Below are 17477 nucleotides of genomic sequence, written 5' to 3'. Positions count from 1 at the left end.
AAAAACTTTTTAAATTATTTGGCTGAATCATGGAAACCAGAAAAAATGAAAAATTAAAAAGTAAAACCGGCACTCGGTATTTTCACTAAAAATGTACATGTATCTAAATAATTAATCTTAAATTGCAACTGTGTGAGAGTTTTTGTATAAAATGAGTTATTGTGATTAATTTTTGTAATAATCGTAATATATGGTGCTGAATTAACAATATCATTCGGGTTCAAGGCAAAAAACTGTAAGTATGTAAACAATATCTACCACACTACCATCAACTAATTTATGACGTCACAAATGGCGTGCGAGGCGTTTTCGCGCGAAGTTTAAACTAACTACAATAAAATGCAATTATTTATGTTAAATCTTATGAGTATAGCTGAAATATTGTGTTTTTCGGAACCAATACAAGTGTACCGACAATATTAAAGGGATTTCAACATTTGTTAACAGGCCTATTATGTAAGTGTCATTGTTGGGATATGTGGTTTTCTCTGAAGTATTTTACTCGGTGACTGATGGATGATGTATTAAGTGTAAGTGATTGTGTTTACCAGGTGATTCTCTGGCGGCAGCGGAGTCGCAAATGCACTCGCTGACGGAGCCGGGGTCGGGGTCGGGGTCGGGCGACGACGCCGACGACGAGGACGGCCGCGATCGTCTGCCCGACGACGACGAGGACCGCGATCCGCCCACAGACTATCCGGAAGGTCATTATTTCATTCAATTGTCATTTTTGTACTTCATTTCTGGCAATTTGATACAAGTTTCAAGTTTATGTCGTAGTAATTTGTGTCATGTTAAGGGCGAAAGAATATTTTGGTTCGGCTGGAATGAACGGATCATTTGCTTTCGTTTCGTATTTAATAAAATAGACACCCTAGGTCGTCTGTTTCAAATTTATACTCAGCCTGCAAATGGCTTATTCTTCGCCTCGACAATATGTATCTAATGTGTGTGTATGTAATGTATGTGTAAATGTATATATGTGTGTGTTGTTTATATATTGAGAGTTTGTAATGATTGCAGGGTCGGGCGAGGGTCCGCGTCGTGACGACGAAGACTCGCTGGAGACGGAGGTGGAGGAGCCGTCGGGCACCGAACGGCCCGCGCTGCCGGGCCCCCCTGGGCTGCCGGGCGTGGTGGACAGCCCCAAGTCCAACAACGTGCAGGTGCGCGGGCACGTGGGCGCGGCGCCGCCGCCGCCCGAGCCGCCCGCGCCGCCCGCCGCCGGTGCCGCCGGCGCCCCCGCTCGTCCCTCGCTACAGAAGGCGCTCTTCACCTACGCGCTGCCGGTGGTCTGCGCGTGGTTCGGTACCATCATCACCGACTTGATATAACCGCACCCCTCGTTACTTCAGTGTTGGACTTGTTACTTGATCGATCGTACGAGCGGCCGTTGCGGAATTGTGCGGGGTAGTGGCTAGTTCAATCTGCTAGTGGCGTCTGACCTCGGAAGTGTATTATGAATTTTCACACGTGACGTTTCGGATAAACTGAAGAGAATGAATCGGATAGTAGTATCCTAGTCAGTAAAAGCGGAAGTCGAATGGCGTGTGAGCGCTGCTGTGATAAAAAGAAGTGGACAGGTTATGCCTACTAAAAATATAGGAAAGAATGTCTGAGCATGAACTTCCTAGAAAATTTGTAAAACGATTTACGACCACTGTGAAATGTAGTGGATTTTATTTATTCTTTTTTTATATTATTATTTTATTAGTCCTGGTTTTTATATACTATCATTATCAATTTATAAAAGACGCATGAATATTGTCTGCAATATGTGGCGTTTATTAAAATATTAGTCGCTAGGGCGGAGCTGGTGGCTCGAACCTGGGTAGGGCCCGATGTTGCCACCACATAGTCGCCGCCGACTAGAAATGGTCACCCCTGACAAAATCCCCGTGGGTGTATCAATTGGAGTGAGTGGCTGAATATATAATTCTGCCAGTTTGCCACTGCCGATCACATTTTGTTATTGTGCATGAAGTGTAAAATTTATCTTAGCTAGTGAATGTAATATGTCTATTGTTATGCGTCAGATTAATGTATTTAGTGAGTCTGTGTGGAATGCTAATGATGAAACTTGGATGTTTATGTGTATTTCTCCATATTTAATATTTATACATATTTTATGTATACATACTTATTATTAGCCATTATTTTTAATTCTAAGAGCAAATCCACATAATGACTCTTTTACGTTAAAAATGACTTAACTAAAATGTACATATAAATTAGACTTAATATTAAAATTAATTTAAGAGACTGATTCGCTTTCGTTTTTTTATATAAATAATATAGCTAATTTTATTTGATCATACGCAACGGTTAAGCAAAAAATATTGTGATGTAACTATATCGCTTTTATATCATATCTGTTTTTTACTGTTTTTCATAGTATCATTTTTTATAGATGAATTTGATGTACACTACAGTTTGTCACCTTGTGTCCGCTGTCCGCCGCCGACGGCGCCGCGTTTCATGACAAGGCTTGCAGTGTGAAGTGAGGTGCACTGCACCTTCACTACGACAAGGTTCACCGTGTCGACCTCTAGCTAGCCTAGCTAGTGTATATTATGGCATCAGCTAGTGGATATTATTTACATGTTTCTATTAATGTCAAGCTTTGCCATACTAAAATAAAAAAGAAACGCACAATCATAAATAATGTATAAAGCTAAAATCTTATTTTTTGTTTTAATGCATTCTTTCCATCTCATATATGTAAGATATATATTCAAATATTAACCCCGTACTATGCACTCAATATCTGCAGCAATTTAGGCCCAAAGCCTGCCTCGGAACAATTATGATATCAGACACATTAAATTCTTTAAAACATATATGTTTTCCGTTCAAGGACAATACGACTCGCCAAGCGACGCGACCCGCCGTGCACGAATAACAAGTGTGCCCGCCATATTGCCAATTCCTACAATTATTATCAGATACATGTATTTGTTTAATATTGCTATAAAACAGCTGTATATATCTCTTGATTGAAACAATATCCATATTAATAAAACATATAGCGAGTAGCACGAGTACGCGGGCTATATTTATCGCCAGATGAAGCGCGATATGTGCGAGCTACGGGACCAAATTAATAATATATTGTATGCCTGATTTGTGTGCCATTGTGCTTATTGTATATTCTATATTATTTACTATGTAACTTTGTGTTATTCCAAAGGAATTGTTGCACGAAAAAATAGTGCATTGTGCATCGAGGGGGGGTAAGTGAAATATCGGAAACGAAGGTGTTAATTCGCGACAGCCGCAAGCTGGAGTGAATTAAAGACTCGAGTTTGCAATATTCTTACCCCTGGAGTTACACACAATGATTTTCATCACACTTGCGAAGAAAAAACTAAAGTGTAAGCGAATTATTTTTAAATAAGGTGAAATTTCAAACATTCGTCCGACATATTGTCATGTTTTGATAAGTCAGGCATCGAAGGCACAGACCTTTCCGGCATTCAACCACAATTGAAAATTGTGTAAAAACATTACGAGTAGGTACGGCTATTACATTAATCCAATAGTATAAACTTTAGTATTTTAAAAGTAAAACTTATTTAAAGCTAGTTATTTCGTATGAATTAGTAACACAACAAACCGCGAGAATAATAAAGGCCTTTGTCCTTCAGTAGTTTCAGTACACCTGCATGGCATGAAATAAGATCGAGCAAGTGTGATGAAAAAGTAATAATGTCTCACTTATATATACGTACCTAGCTAACGAAGCGCAGCTGTATACAACGCGAATTGTTGTCGCAATCTGAATATGAGGACGTTACGGCTATTGGTTTACCAGAGTCGACGCCGCTATACAGCATTTACTTGAAATCGATTTAGATATCTAAAACTTATTCATAACTTTTACTAGTACATAGTTACAAGATTTAACTGTGTTACTAGAATCGTTGTGTGGTATTCAGAATAAGATAGCGCATAATGGCAGCAATTTAAAAATATTTTGTATTTCAGGCTTTCGTTCGTAAAAATATAAATTAGTAAAGAGTAGAAAGAATCCTGAAACAAAGGGAACTAATTCATGAATAAAAATAAAAATAGTTTCAAAATAATAGGCGTCAGGGCTTTTTCACAAGTCAATAGTGGGCAATGGTAGTTTTATAAGTAAAGCCTGACCAGTAATATATGATCATTGTCAGGAGGGCGCATTATTCTCATGTTTATAGTGACAATTCAATATAGTATGAAAAAAATAGTTGCAGTGAAATTCCGCAACATGGCGCGTGATCATATATTCCTGGTCAGGCTTTACCATAGTGGGATAGTCTCATTAAGTAAACGCCCACAGACGTCAACTTACTCTATCTTATTCTGAATACCACCCTAGGATATGAAGTTGGACATACATCAGTGGAGTTTACTAGATGGTTTGACAACTAAGTAATCCAGTAAATTGAAGGCTTTCAATAATATATTAACATTATTTTATAACCTTAAAATAAATTGAAGAGGCAAACCAGAAGTACGGTCCTCATCAAATATAACTCAACAATTTGTAACACTGTATAGACTTAATGTAAATATCGTATTTAATGTTATATAAAATTATGTAATTTAACTACTATCATGAAAACTGAATGTGGCTAGTAGTAGTAGTTTTTATACAGTTAACGAAACAGGGTACCGAGTTGATTCATTAACGCTACAGCGATAGTGCAGGATTAAATATTGCCACGGCCTAACAGTACCCCGGCATGCAGGTCGGCTGCACGCGCTGCTATCTAACTCCTACTGCAATCTACATATATCGCCATACAGCAAGTAGTGCGGTGCCCAATCCCATTTTTATTTTATGACTTCTGAAGTTCTTATTATGTTTACGGCACTTTAAATTACTTGGGGTTTTTCAGAACAAAAAATACAATTTACTTTATTTTTTCGAATACAGAACAACTCTTTGATTATTTCGAATCGCAAATTGTTTTTCCTTATTTAATCGATAGTCCTCGTGATTCTGAGTAGAAACAATCTAAAAGTTGATAGTATTTTGAGTAAAAAAAGTAAATGGTACCTTTTTTCTGATAATGCTCATTTATAAAACATAATGCTATCGGTTTGTGCGCATTCAAGCTGAATACGACTGAAGTCTCATATTCAACTTGAATTACCAGTTAGACTACGTCCACGCTAAGTTTGCACCGACTTGGCAGTGACAATGCAATGCAATGCAAACACAAATTGGCAAAGAAAACTTAGCGCGCTCAGACTACAGGCTTTCGTGAAACGTAAACGGTCCCCTGGCGTGTCAATATTGCTGGTGGCGAAAGATAGCGGTGTCGTGTAAAATGAATAAATATGAAAGTGTTATTGTGAGTAATATTAACGAAATAACAAAGGTTACTCAGACAAATGTTGATTTTAGTTTTACAATAGTATACATTATTGTTCTCACTTTCTGTTTCCCCTTTTGATTTCGCAAATAGTGTAGAGTTGGAGCAAGCTAACACATGCATGGTATTTGCAATGACGAACTATGGCAATGTCATCATTAATGTCTAATTTCTATGAAAGTATGACGTTTATAATGGTAGTCCCTCACTTTTTATCTATTCAAATATTTCAAATCGTTGCTTGACCATAGAGAAATAAGTAAGTATAGAGTGTTTACTTATTACATAGAAAAAACTCTTATATAATAAGTTTTTAAGTAAGCTTATAAAACAAAGTCCCCCGCTGCGTCTGTCTGTCTGTATGTTCGCGATAAACTCAAAAACTACTGAACGGATTTTCATGCGGTTTTCACCTATCAATAGAGTGATTCTTGAGAAAGGTTTAGGTGTATAATTTGTTAAGGTTTTGTGTAAATTGGTGGAAATATGGCCCGACCCGTGCGAGTCCGGGGTGGGTCGCTAGTTTATGATCAGAATCAAGCTGAATAAGTATTTTACGTTATAATTAAGTTTAAAACGTATTAAGGTAAGTTGGGGTAAAGCCCCCTCCGCACTCTTGCGCGAAGCCGCGAACGCGAGTGTGTAGTCGATTTTCGCAGACAGCGAAAACGACTCCACACTCGCGTTCGCCGCTTCGCCCGCGATTCACGCGCATAGTCTGGAGGGGGCTTAAGACTGGGGTAAGATCCTCGTGCTGTTTGTCCGAGCAAAATAAATTATATGTTATAATAGTCTTACCCCTTTAACCTTGAATCATAAGTTCAACCATACCTTCAATACAACTTATTATTATAAGTAAGGAAATCCTTGTATGGAGTGGGCACTCTAAACTTATTTCTCTACGGCAAGAAATAAAACGAGCCTACGGAGGCGGTTGATCCCTCCTGCGTATTAATTGTTATACGTTTGTAGGCAAGGTATTCCGGGTAGGTTATAGTTATGCATGTTTCATTACCTACACGCAACGTCACCCTAAGCAATAGTTATTGGTTGTAATAGAGAGGAAAGTCTAAGAAATAAACGTGCCTCCTATTTTGAGAGCCGAAACAGTATATTATAGTACTGTACCATGTTTTATAGTCACTTATTTGCCAAACGTTAACGTTTGACAACCAGTGTTACCGCATAATGTACGGACTACGGATCCATACAGCGCCATCTACATTACCTGACAAATTTGAGGCACGAATTTGTCTTAGGCTTTATAATTTTTATAAATTATATATCCTACATAATAATAGATATTTGACAGCTTTAGCTTGTTTCAAGGACGACGTTGCACAACTAACCATTGTGTCGCATATTCTTGACCTAAAAAGTGCTAAAATATACAATAACAGACAGGTTATGTTATGTTAGGCTGTGGCATTCATAAATGTTAAATATACGATTGAACAATGATGTCATGCATGTTATATGTATTAATACAACACTGGAAACTGCTCATATTAACATAGTGCTAACATTAAAGTGGCCCACTGACGTGAAATATCTACAATTTCTATCGCCAGAAACACCAGCCAGTTTGAATGCCAATGGGGAGTCTAGTCAAACAGTGTAATGGCATTGGAATTGATCGCATGATATCGAGCAGTTTCCGCGGCACGGCGGAGACCGGAGCGTTCATTGTAAATTGTACCTAGTTAAAATGTTATCACAGTCGGTATTGCAATGGTGTTTTGGAAATATATATAGTAGATATTCAATTTAAGATCAGAAATAAACAATAACATGTGGAATTGGTTGTTTTATTTATTTATTTAATAAATCTCTAATGGCACATGGCACTAACAGTCAACCATCGGGCTACACAGACACGTAAAAATGGTGCAATGAGAAGAGCAAGAAGATATTTATTTAAAACTATAATCGCAAACAACTGTAATAAAATAAACTACATATAAAATACACAAATAATAGAATATACATACATTATATAATTCATATTTTATACATACATATTTTATACGTATGCTTGTTTGCCACCGATGTGGTATTAAATAAAAGGTATGGAAGAGTGTGGGAATTGAGAACGGCGGGTAATTAAGAACAGTGATATATTATAGAGTATATTTGCAATTTGCTGCCGCGTGATGAGGTAATTCCATTGCATTCGGGGCGAGGTGAAGCGTGTCCGTTCGTTCTGTATGAAAGAAGTATTACCTATTAGCATTTTAGATAATGGGTATTTTTAGGGTTCCGTACCCAAAGGGTAAAACGGGACCCTATTACTAAGACTTCGCTGTCCGTCCGTCCGTCTGTCTGTCACCAGGCTGTATCTCACGAACCGTGATAGCTAGACAGTTGAAATTTTCACAGATAATGTATTTCTGTTGCCGCTATAACAACAAATACTAAAAACAGAATAAAATAAAGATTTATAAGGGGGCTCCCATACAACAAACGTGGTTTTTGACCGAAGTTAAGCAACGTCGGTCGGGGTCAGTACTTGGATGGGTGACCGTTTTTATAGATAATGGTACGGAACCCTTCGTTTGCGAGTCCGACTCGCACTTGGCCGGTTTTTACCACACCAACTCGTAAAGGCTATCTTTATTCTTCTCGTATAAAACGGATGAGACGATTGAACGGAAATTTTCCGTCCACTGATTGCATCCACAAGAGTGGCAAAGCAAAGTCATTAAATGCAAATTTTAACTTGTGTTCTCACGTTGGCTGGTTGACTTGACTTTTAAGTGATGATTTGAAATGATAAATATTTAATAAGTAACTTTTATTTAAAATTTCATCAAATTTGATCGGGATATCGACTTCTCGTATCAATCTAATATATGTTTGGATATTAAATAAATAAATATTATAGGACATTTTTACGCAAATTGACTAAGCCCCAAGCTCAAGACAGCTTGTGTTGTGGGTACTCGGACAACGATATATATAATATATAAATACTTAAATACATAGAAAACAACCATGACTCAGGAACAAATATCTGTATCATCATACAAATAAATGCCCTTACCAGGCTTCGAACCCGGGACCATCGGCTTCATAGGCAGGGTCACTACCCACTAGGCCAGACCGGCCGTCAAAATATTGATGAATAGTGAATATTAGGCAAAACTCTGCGTAGGTGGCACCTTTGTGGCACATACAGTAAACAAACCACATTGACACATCATACGTCACGTCAATCACATGGCCTACCGCGAAACAAGAAAATAGAAATTTCGTTATCTAATCACTCTTGCATATTCGAGCGACAAAGAGGCAGATAACTAAATTTCGATTTTCGCGTTTACCGGTAGGCCCTTGTTAACAAACCGCCTTGATGCATCAATGTCATATTTTATTGTCTGTGAAAATTTGACAAAAAACAATTTAAGGCACAGTATGTATGTATAAGTTAGTCTATGAATTTACTGAGTCGGTAGTGCTGCACTCTGGCGGCAGAACATTGCAGTAATATCCCCTATTACTAAGAATTTTTTACTAAGATGGCATGTAGTCGAGATATTGGGACCGGTTCCGCCGTGGTGATGTGGCCTAGGGGTTCATGGTGTTAGGCCGGAAAGCTAAAGACGCCTGTTCGAATCCGGCCTTCAACACTGGAGGGCTTCGTCACTTGTTCTTTAATATATGACAGTTAATAATAAATTGTATATTTGATTCTTCAGAGTAGTTATACCGTAGATATATTCGTATATACATTGTATGGCTTAATATTAATCTTAATCAGATTCAGTGGAGGAACCGTCTTGGTCGGAGTCGCTGCCGGAGTCGGACTCAGAGTCGGAGCCGAGCCAATCGGGTAGCGGCGGTTGCGCCGCGAGCGTCTTCCACTCGCTGAGCTTGTGCAGGTCTGTAACCAAACGTAACATTCACGGCAACTATACCTAACAATAAACATGTATATCTTATCTACACACGTATCATAAACCATTTATGATGCGTTCAAAAACCGCAAATTACAGCCAGCATAAAGGTAAACTGTTTTGCTACAAATAATGTATTTTAAACGGCAAACTTCTATGAAATGATAACGTATAAATAACACTTGCACTGCGTGTACTATCAATATCGTTGCAGACTTATCTTGGTCTAACTCGAGGCCCCAACATTGTCTGTCCTCAGTACAAAATTGAATACTCAAGCCGTAGCTATAATGGTAAATCCGGGCAAAGGTGGCATATCTACGGCGTGTGGCTGGCGTTCACATTGGGGCCTGTGTACACTTTGGTTAGTGTTGATGCGTTTAGTGACAAATGTATGAATTGACTCGATGCAATGATTCGATCAAATTATGTTCCTTCCAATGTATGGGGAAGACAAACTAATTAATACCGTTTTGATACTAATGTATGATACCTTTTGGTATGTTTATTTACGCACGCTAGCGTCCACGTAGGAGTAGCGTCCTCCTGACGCAACCCCTACGTTACATCACATAAGAAAACAATAAACTTCTCAATGTGTAAACAGGCCTCAATGTGAAGGGTCACTTATCCCGCAGCCACATTCAGTCGAGATGATGTTTTATTGTGTGTGCGTGTGTGATCAAATGCCGCAAATGGCGGTCTTAACATGCGGCCATGCCTAATCACTCGTGTGATGTTTTTTTATGAAACTCGCTTTTAGTTCGTTTCGTAAATCACAAGCGTATTTTAATGCTTTTCATTATGTAGCAGTCACACACTTAATATAAACTACTAATATGTTAACTAAGTATAGCTAAACCTTTGGAATCCATTTGTTTCGTGTATTACCTACCTACATGTAGAGATCCCAGCTGTCACATTTTAATTTTAAGTTACAGTAGTTTTATTTTGGGTGCAGAGGAAGTTAAAGATAGCCATAAGCCATAACTCACCTAAACTATACAAATCAGACAGGTAGAATTGTTTTTCATCTTTTTCTAGGATTCCACCATAGACGTAGAGAACAGATCGCTGCACCGCCATCATGGCTGACATGCGCGGGCACGGGCCGGGCGCGGCGCGCGCGCGTGCCGGCGCGTCGGCGTCCGGGGCCGCGGAGGCGGCCGGCGCGGCGCCGCCCAGCTTCATTGTGAATACCTCGTCAGTTACCACTATAAACAAATATATAACATTGTATAGTCAGACTGAGCTACATAGCTCTGCGCTGAACTGTATGAAAGCTAAATTCATATGAGTGTGACGTGACTGACGTGTGACTTTATCACGCTGAGAGAGAGTGAGATTAATAACTAAAATATGTACTTAGAAATAACTGATAAAAGTTAATTAGCTAAGCACTTGCAACGAACATATTTAAATACCTACATCGAAAAAAGTAACGTGCGGTAAGTTACAGTTTTCGATGTAAGTATTTAAATGTTACTTAATTCAATGTGCTGATTTGCATTCATTATAGTACTATTAGCGGTTGTGAGCGCACCTGTGACAGCGTCCGGTGCAGAGTCAGCGTCAGCGGGTGGCGCGGCCGGCCCGCGCAGTGCCGGCGCCGGCTGCTGGCTGCGCAGTGTCACGCTGTGCCACTTGCCCGCCTCCAGGTCGAGCATTCGGAGATCATCGCTCATTTCACCTACTAATTCTTCTTCTGTCTCTTCTACATCCTGCAAACGGCACCTTTTTAGGTTTTTGTTGTAAAATTAGGAATCTTTTTAGCTGACGTCTATACATTATAAACTTAGGAAGAAAAAACAGGGGATTGTAAATTGTAAACTCACTGTGACTCCACCAAAAACGTATGCTTTCGAGGAGTGTGTGTTGACGGCGGCGGCGAGCTGGGCGCGCGGCGGCGGCGCGAGCGGCCCGCCGGCCAGCGCGCGCCACGCCCTGCCACCGTCCGACCGCGCCGTCAGCCGGAACAGGTCCGCGTGCGTCAACGCCCGCTCCGTGCGGCCCTCGCGCGCCCGCGAAAACCCGCCGTACACTATCAGCTGACGAAACACCACTCACCATTATTCAATGTTGTATCCGTGTGCCGAATCCATTCAATAGATATGTAATTCATAACCGTAAGGCAAATTTAATTTTAATAAATCTACGAGCTACGAGAGATCTGGAAATACCCAAGGGCCTACTGCGAACATCGATAATCAAAATTTCGTCACTTGCCTCATCGCTTTTGCATATTCGGGCAATAGAGAGAGGGAGGCAAATAGACGAACAAAAGAAGTCGTTTTCGGGAGGCCTTCTAGGGCGAGTCAAAACGACACTGTCTCATCACTATCAGTTGACGTTTTGTATGTAGTATATTTTAAACATTTTAAACGAAAATTGGACCATGCAATATCTAAGCACGATCGCTATTGATTTGCAAACTTTGATGATTAATGTAATTTAATTTAATTGGAAATGTAAGTCGGCGATCAATGTTTGCCAAAACTATATCGACAGTATGCCGCATCTTACGATGCTTATAGTATAGTACAGGTTTTAATCGGTCGAGTCGATATCCCTGAACCCCCCACATAGTGCATAGATACGACAATCGTATAGAGAGAGCTGACCTCATCGTTGCCGGCCGGCACCATGACGCACGCGGAGCGCGGCGAGGGCCCGCGGCCGCTGGGCGCCAGCTTGGTCCAGGCGCGCGTGTCGAGGCAGAAGCTGTACACGTCGTCGAAGTAGCGGCACTCGCGGCCATCGTCCGTGTACCCGCCGAACACCACGAGCCGCCGCCCCAGCTGCACCATGCGGTGCCCCGACCGCGCCGAAGGACCGTTCGACGCTGCTACCTTTACAATACAATTTATTATTTTTGTTTTAGGTACTTACATACTAACATAAAATATAGTCCGGCACAACCAATGTATCACTAGAAAAAGGCGCGAAATAAAATAAAATATACTTGAGATCAACCCTTTACGCCTAGATAGGCTTGCCAGACTACAGTTTGTAACAGTATTAATTTTTGTATACCTTTTCCCATTTGTTCTCGGCGAAGGAGTAGCACCACAGATCCTTATAATGGTAAAATTGTGTCTCAGACAAGCTTGTGAATTCGCCGCCAAATACCCATAGTTCGCCTCTGTCAATAAATAAGTAAATTATAATATTAGTAAAACTAAAACTCATACATCGGATTTGTTTGTTTTGTGTCTAAATGGACAAAATGGGCCCATTAATTTTAGGCCCACTTCGAACTGATCGCGTATACAGTACCTATTTCGTAAAATAAATACGCAAATATTGATGTATGGAGGTAAAACAAGGTTTAGAATCTATCATTGATACGTTGAAAACTTTGAACAAAAAAGTCTAGGCCTAAAAGGCATTTTGATTATGGGACAGAGATAGAGGATGGAGAAACAGATAGGTATATTGAACTATGTGTTCAATGCATTTGCCAAATGGTAACATTACAGTATTACGTTAGAGGAAGGTGGTAGACTATAGACTAACAATGACCTGCGCTCTGTCAAATTAATAAAGCCCATTATTTCGTCAGGTGACAACCAAAACCACAGTATAAGAACAGTAGTGAATCTTCATAGAAATGTGCCGCTGCCAGCTTGAATGTGTGCGTGCGCGCCGGGCGCCGTGTACGCACGCGCTGCCACGCACACATTAGCATAATATACGGGGGAATACGGTGGCGGCAGTGTGGGCCGTACCGCGACTGTGATCGCGCGCATTCGAGTACGCTACCCGCCCGCTCGCATTTGTCTGCTCTGACGGTACGCCTTAATTTTTTTGATCATGACTATGAACAGAGGCAATAGTATAAGTAAGGTACTAGATTGAAAAGCTTGATTTTATCACTATTGTATACAATACTTTTTCTACGAATCAACAAAAATAATACTTGTAACTAGTAGAATCATACAAACAAACCAAACCAAAAGTATACAGCAGGGGTCACCAAATGGCGGACCGCGGTCCGGATGCGGACCGCCGACCTATATAATGTTAATACATATTTAATAAACTCAAGTAGAAATGGACCGCGATGGTCACATTATTTAAAAAAATCTGACCCCTGAAGAAACTAATTGGTGACCCCTGGTATACAGCTAAGATACGGGAGCAGCCGCGATACCTTCATAATACTGGTACGCGCCCCGGCCGCCGCGTTGGTTGGTCAATGACACCTTCTCGTAACTCATGAGGCCCTGGTACTTGCTCCGCGCTAAATTCAATTTTTAGACAGTTGTTTTCCCGATTTTGGCCACCGTAGCCTATGGAGACTAACAAGCAACACTAAGTGGTTTTCGTAGTTTATGGATGTTGCTATATTAAGGGTGTCACATGCGCGTTTCTGATTTATTACCCAATTGTTTCTACTATACAACCTAAAATTAATAATTAATTTGAGCTATGGTTTTGTTTCGCCCTCTTGACCGCGGCGAGCTGTAATTGGTCATTTTCATTATAGTTGACTAAACTGTATCGAAATGAATATTATAGTTGAGTTGGGAGCCCGTACATTAAAAATACCCATTTTCAGTTTGGTATAAGAAATCTTAATTCAAAAATTACAGTCGTACAGTAGAAAAAAGATATAGTGTCTCAATAACGACTCCTCAAACCCGGACTTGTCAATCTTCATAATACCTACCAAATACCTACTTGCCCATGCTTCCCTAAAACCTTTTTACTAAATTTATACGTAAGGATGAGAATTTACTTTACTTTAACCGCTAACAATAAAGCGTTCCGAACATGCAGAAACCGGAGGATTTTTTTCTGTATCGAATTTATATTATTTTTAATGACTGCCATTTCCTAATGTTAATATTTAAAAAGCGTTTGATTTATACTTTATTTATGAATTGATAGAACATTTCATTATATTATAATAAATAGAAACGTAGTGCTACTCATAATATGCAAATAATATTTAACTAAAAATAAAAGTGACAACCCTAAGCGCCAACGCAAGAGTAGGCAAATAACTTGCCGAGCGGCCTTAGATTCACTACTGTTCTTAGTGTACTGTGCCAAAACTCACTAATCACCTAGTATAACCATAGTTAACCGTATTATTATCTGAATAAGCTTGATTTTTGTTTAATTATTTTTTTGTAATTTGTGAGTTTTGGTTGTTACCTGACCATTTATTATACATGAGAGATTTGATGTATATGATACAAGTATACTAGCGCTGACACAATATGCCGTACAAATGTGTAACATTATGATCAATACGCAATGTGCGGAAACTACGAAAATGCTGCTCCTTCATTACAATTATTATTTGCTACGAGATGTAATCAAATCCACCAGTACCTTTTTTTGAAGTCGTCAGGACCAGAGTTTAATGAAGTTATACCTCCATATTAACAAAAACAACTACATGGTACATTTTTCAGTGAAGGCGTATTTACGAAAAAGGAATACCAAATACAGCGGTATTTGGTAAGTAGCGACTAATGTAGGTACTAGATGTCACTTATCATCATATCGACGTCCGCTCTTGTTCTGCCCGCACCCCCCTGAATAATTGATGACAATTTGTCATTTTATTACCCTAAAATTACTAATATATAACTTTTCTTATACTTATGGTGTATTATTTTAGAAGGATTCCGTAGCTCAAAAAGAAAAAACGGAACCCTTATAGGATCACTCGTGCATCGGTCTGTCCATCTGTTGGAATTTGCTACACATAGGGTCATTGTGCTAGTTTTCGTCTGGTGTCAGTTTCCGTCCACTTGACGAAATTTGAATATTTAAACCTTCATTGCTGCACAAACTTGGACTTATTGCATCCTTAATATCTAAACAATTTATCTATCTACATAAAAAATATACTTCGCAAGTAGCAAATTATAAATGAAATGTGTTATTTACTAATCCGTCAAGTGGACGGAAACTGACACCGGACGGAAAACTAACGCAATTACCCTATGTAAGATGATAACCCAAAGTCTAACAACCAATAATAAAAAGCAAACTGCTATCTTTATGGTGTGACATATATCAAATAAAGGGCTTCCTGTGATGATTTGAAATGTATATTTTTTTATAATTTCAATGCAGATAATTTCGAAGTTATATAGAAAATAGGCGCTGATTGACTTCCACCCCAACTTATCTCCGAAACTACTAAAAAGGCCTTAAATTTTAAAAAATACAGAAAATATTTTACCCATAGATTACAGGACCGTTGGCTTGTTTGTAATAAATATGTTTGTTTCTCATATAATTGAAAAAGCATACTTATTAGCTGGAGTGGCAACCGCCTGGTGGCCGCTGCGTGGTGGCGGAGCCCCTGGCGCCTTAACACGGCGCCACGTGTTACTTGAAGGATTGAAGAAAATCAGCTCATTGTACACATATGTCTGCAAACAACAACTACATTTAGACCAGCCCACTAAGCACAAAACGTGGTGGTTGGTGTGGGTGTGACCTTTGTTAAAAACATGATACATTTAGACAAACAACAGGAACCTTGTTTCACTAACATAGTATCAGGTTAAGTAGGATTAGTTGATATTTAAGGTACAGTCGCCATCAGATATATCGGAGCGGCCTCGGTGCTCACAAATATCTGTGCACGCCTCTATTGTCAAGGCAAAGTGCTTGTTCAGATATTTGTGAACACCTTGGCCGCTCCCATATATCTAATAGCAACTGTACATAATTCCATATTTTTTGTCATGTTAGCAACATATCCTATTTGCCAAATTATTTGTAATGGATCTTCTTCATTGATATTGCTATGACTATTACATTCGCCCAAATAGCACAGCTAAATATGCTGCAAGTATAACTATTATCTGTACTTACTAAATGTTTCAAAATCCATAGCCAGGTGAAGAAATAACCCCATATTTGTAACAATAAAGTTAATTTTATGATCAAAGTGAAATTTATACAAGAAATGAACAAATTAAATTACTTATTTACCAAAATCCATCTTAATTAGTTAAGCCATCTTTGTGTGAAGAAGTAACAGACAGACAGTTTCTCTTCTCACTAATATAATATATACATATACTAGCTTTTGCTTGCAACTTTGTCTGTGTGCATGTAGTAATTTGGGTAGCTTATTCTTTATTTAATCTACTTTTTATTGATTCCCTATACAAACTTCCACCCCTTTTTCACCCCCTAAAGATATGACTAATGAGTCAAAATGCATAAACATTCTTCATTTCTTACAAAAAGTTAAATGATGAAAGACCTGTTTTATGAAATTATTGATTCCCTTTATGGAACAAAGATTCCACCCCACTTTATAACACCCTGACGGGATGATTTCAGGTAGATATTATCTATTCTATACCCTTCCTTACAACTCAAACTATCTCCATATCAAATTTCTCCTGGATCAAACTTCCACTCCCTTAAGGGATTATTTGTGGAATAAAAACCATCTTATCTCTCTATCCCATATCTCTATTCCAAATTTTATCTAAATTGGTTCAGCGGTTTAAGCATGAAGAGGTAACAGACGGACACACATTCACATTTATAATTGTAGTATGGATGGAACCTTACCCTTTCAAAAGGTACCTTAGCTGTTAAAGTGCAATTTTTTACCTTTTGACCATCATGATATTCTCCTCCAAAAATAATAAGCTCATTGTTTATGGGATGTGGAGTCACACTAGCGTAAGCTCTGGGCGAAGGAGGCCCGGGTAAGTTCTTTTCTTTAGCAGCTGATCGCTTTGCTTCCTCTCGTTCAATCTGGGCAACAACTTGAGCTATGTCTTCCTAAAAGCACAAAGTATAAATAGACTTAACGATTTAGTACGTTGAATATCTACGAATGTATTATATACTACCATAAGCAATATCTTTTTTTGTATCGATAATATCTTTGCATGGTTGTAGCCTGAATGCCGCATGAACTAACCTCTCCCAAGCTCGCAAGTTCTTTTTTAAGTTTGTTAGCCAATTTTTTATCTGTTTTAGCTGCTGTTTTAACAGCACCACTTATCTTATTCTTATTTTTCTTTTTACCCATTATTTTAGCTGTTAAATATTAATTACAGCAGTGTCAAAATTAAAGCAAAGCCCAATTTATTGTGTTGCAAAATAAATCACCTAACCTAACCAAATAGGTTATTTTTTTTTTTTCTTCTATGGACTTGAGGGCGGTGTTGCCCAAATAGTAGGGCTACCGCCAATACCGAAAATCGTCAATTGCGGGCAT

General features: G+C 39.0%; 2 protein-coding genes across 2 annotated transcripts in view; one reads left to right on the top strand and one right to left on the bottom strand.

Annotated features, from left to right (window-relative positions):
• Positions 1–7162, top strand: part of LOC134804760 (glypican-6) — a 59820-nt gene extending 52658 nt beyond the window's left edge. The window contains exons 10-11 of the mRNA XM_063777978.1: positions 552–704; positions 1024–7162. Of these exons, the coding sequence (XP_063634048.1) occupies positions 552–704; positions 1024–1334 (464 nt within the window). The 3' untranslated portion in view covers positions 1335–7162. The remainder of the gene's footprint in view (positions 1–551; positions 705–1023) is intronic.
• Positions 7163–9093: 1931 nt separating this feature from the next.
• On the bottom strand, positions 9094–17345 carry LOC134804338 (kelch domain-containing protein 4). The gene is made up of 9 exons (XM_063777345.1): positions 17178–17345; positions 16862–17035; positions 15536–15657; positions 12293–12401; positions 11881–12108; positions 11095–11307; positions 10803–10980; positions 10255–10473; positions 9094–9246 (listed from the first exon to the last, which is right to left on the bottom strand). Exons 1-9 carry the CDS (start codon positions 17286–17288, stop codon positions 9116–9118), a joined length of 1485 nt encoding a protein of 494 aa, XP_063633415.1. The 5' UTR covers positions 17289–17345; the 3' UTR covers positions 9094–9115.
• Between the last annotated feature and the right edge of the window lie 132 nt (positions 17346–17477).

This window comes from Cydia splendana, chromosome Z (genome assembly GCF_910591565.1).
Source record: "Cydia splendana chromosome Z, ilCydSple1.2, whole genome shotgun sequence".
NCBI lineage: Eukaryota > Metazoa > Arthropoda > Insecta > Lepidoptera > Tortricidae > Cydia > Cydia splendana.
This window is presented reverse-complemented; position numbering and strand designations above follow the sequence as displayed.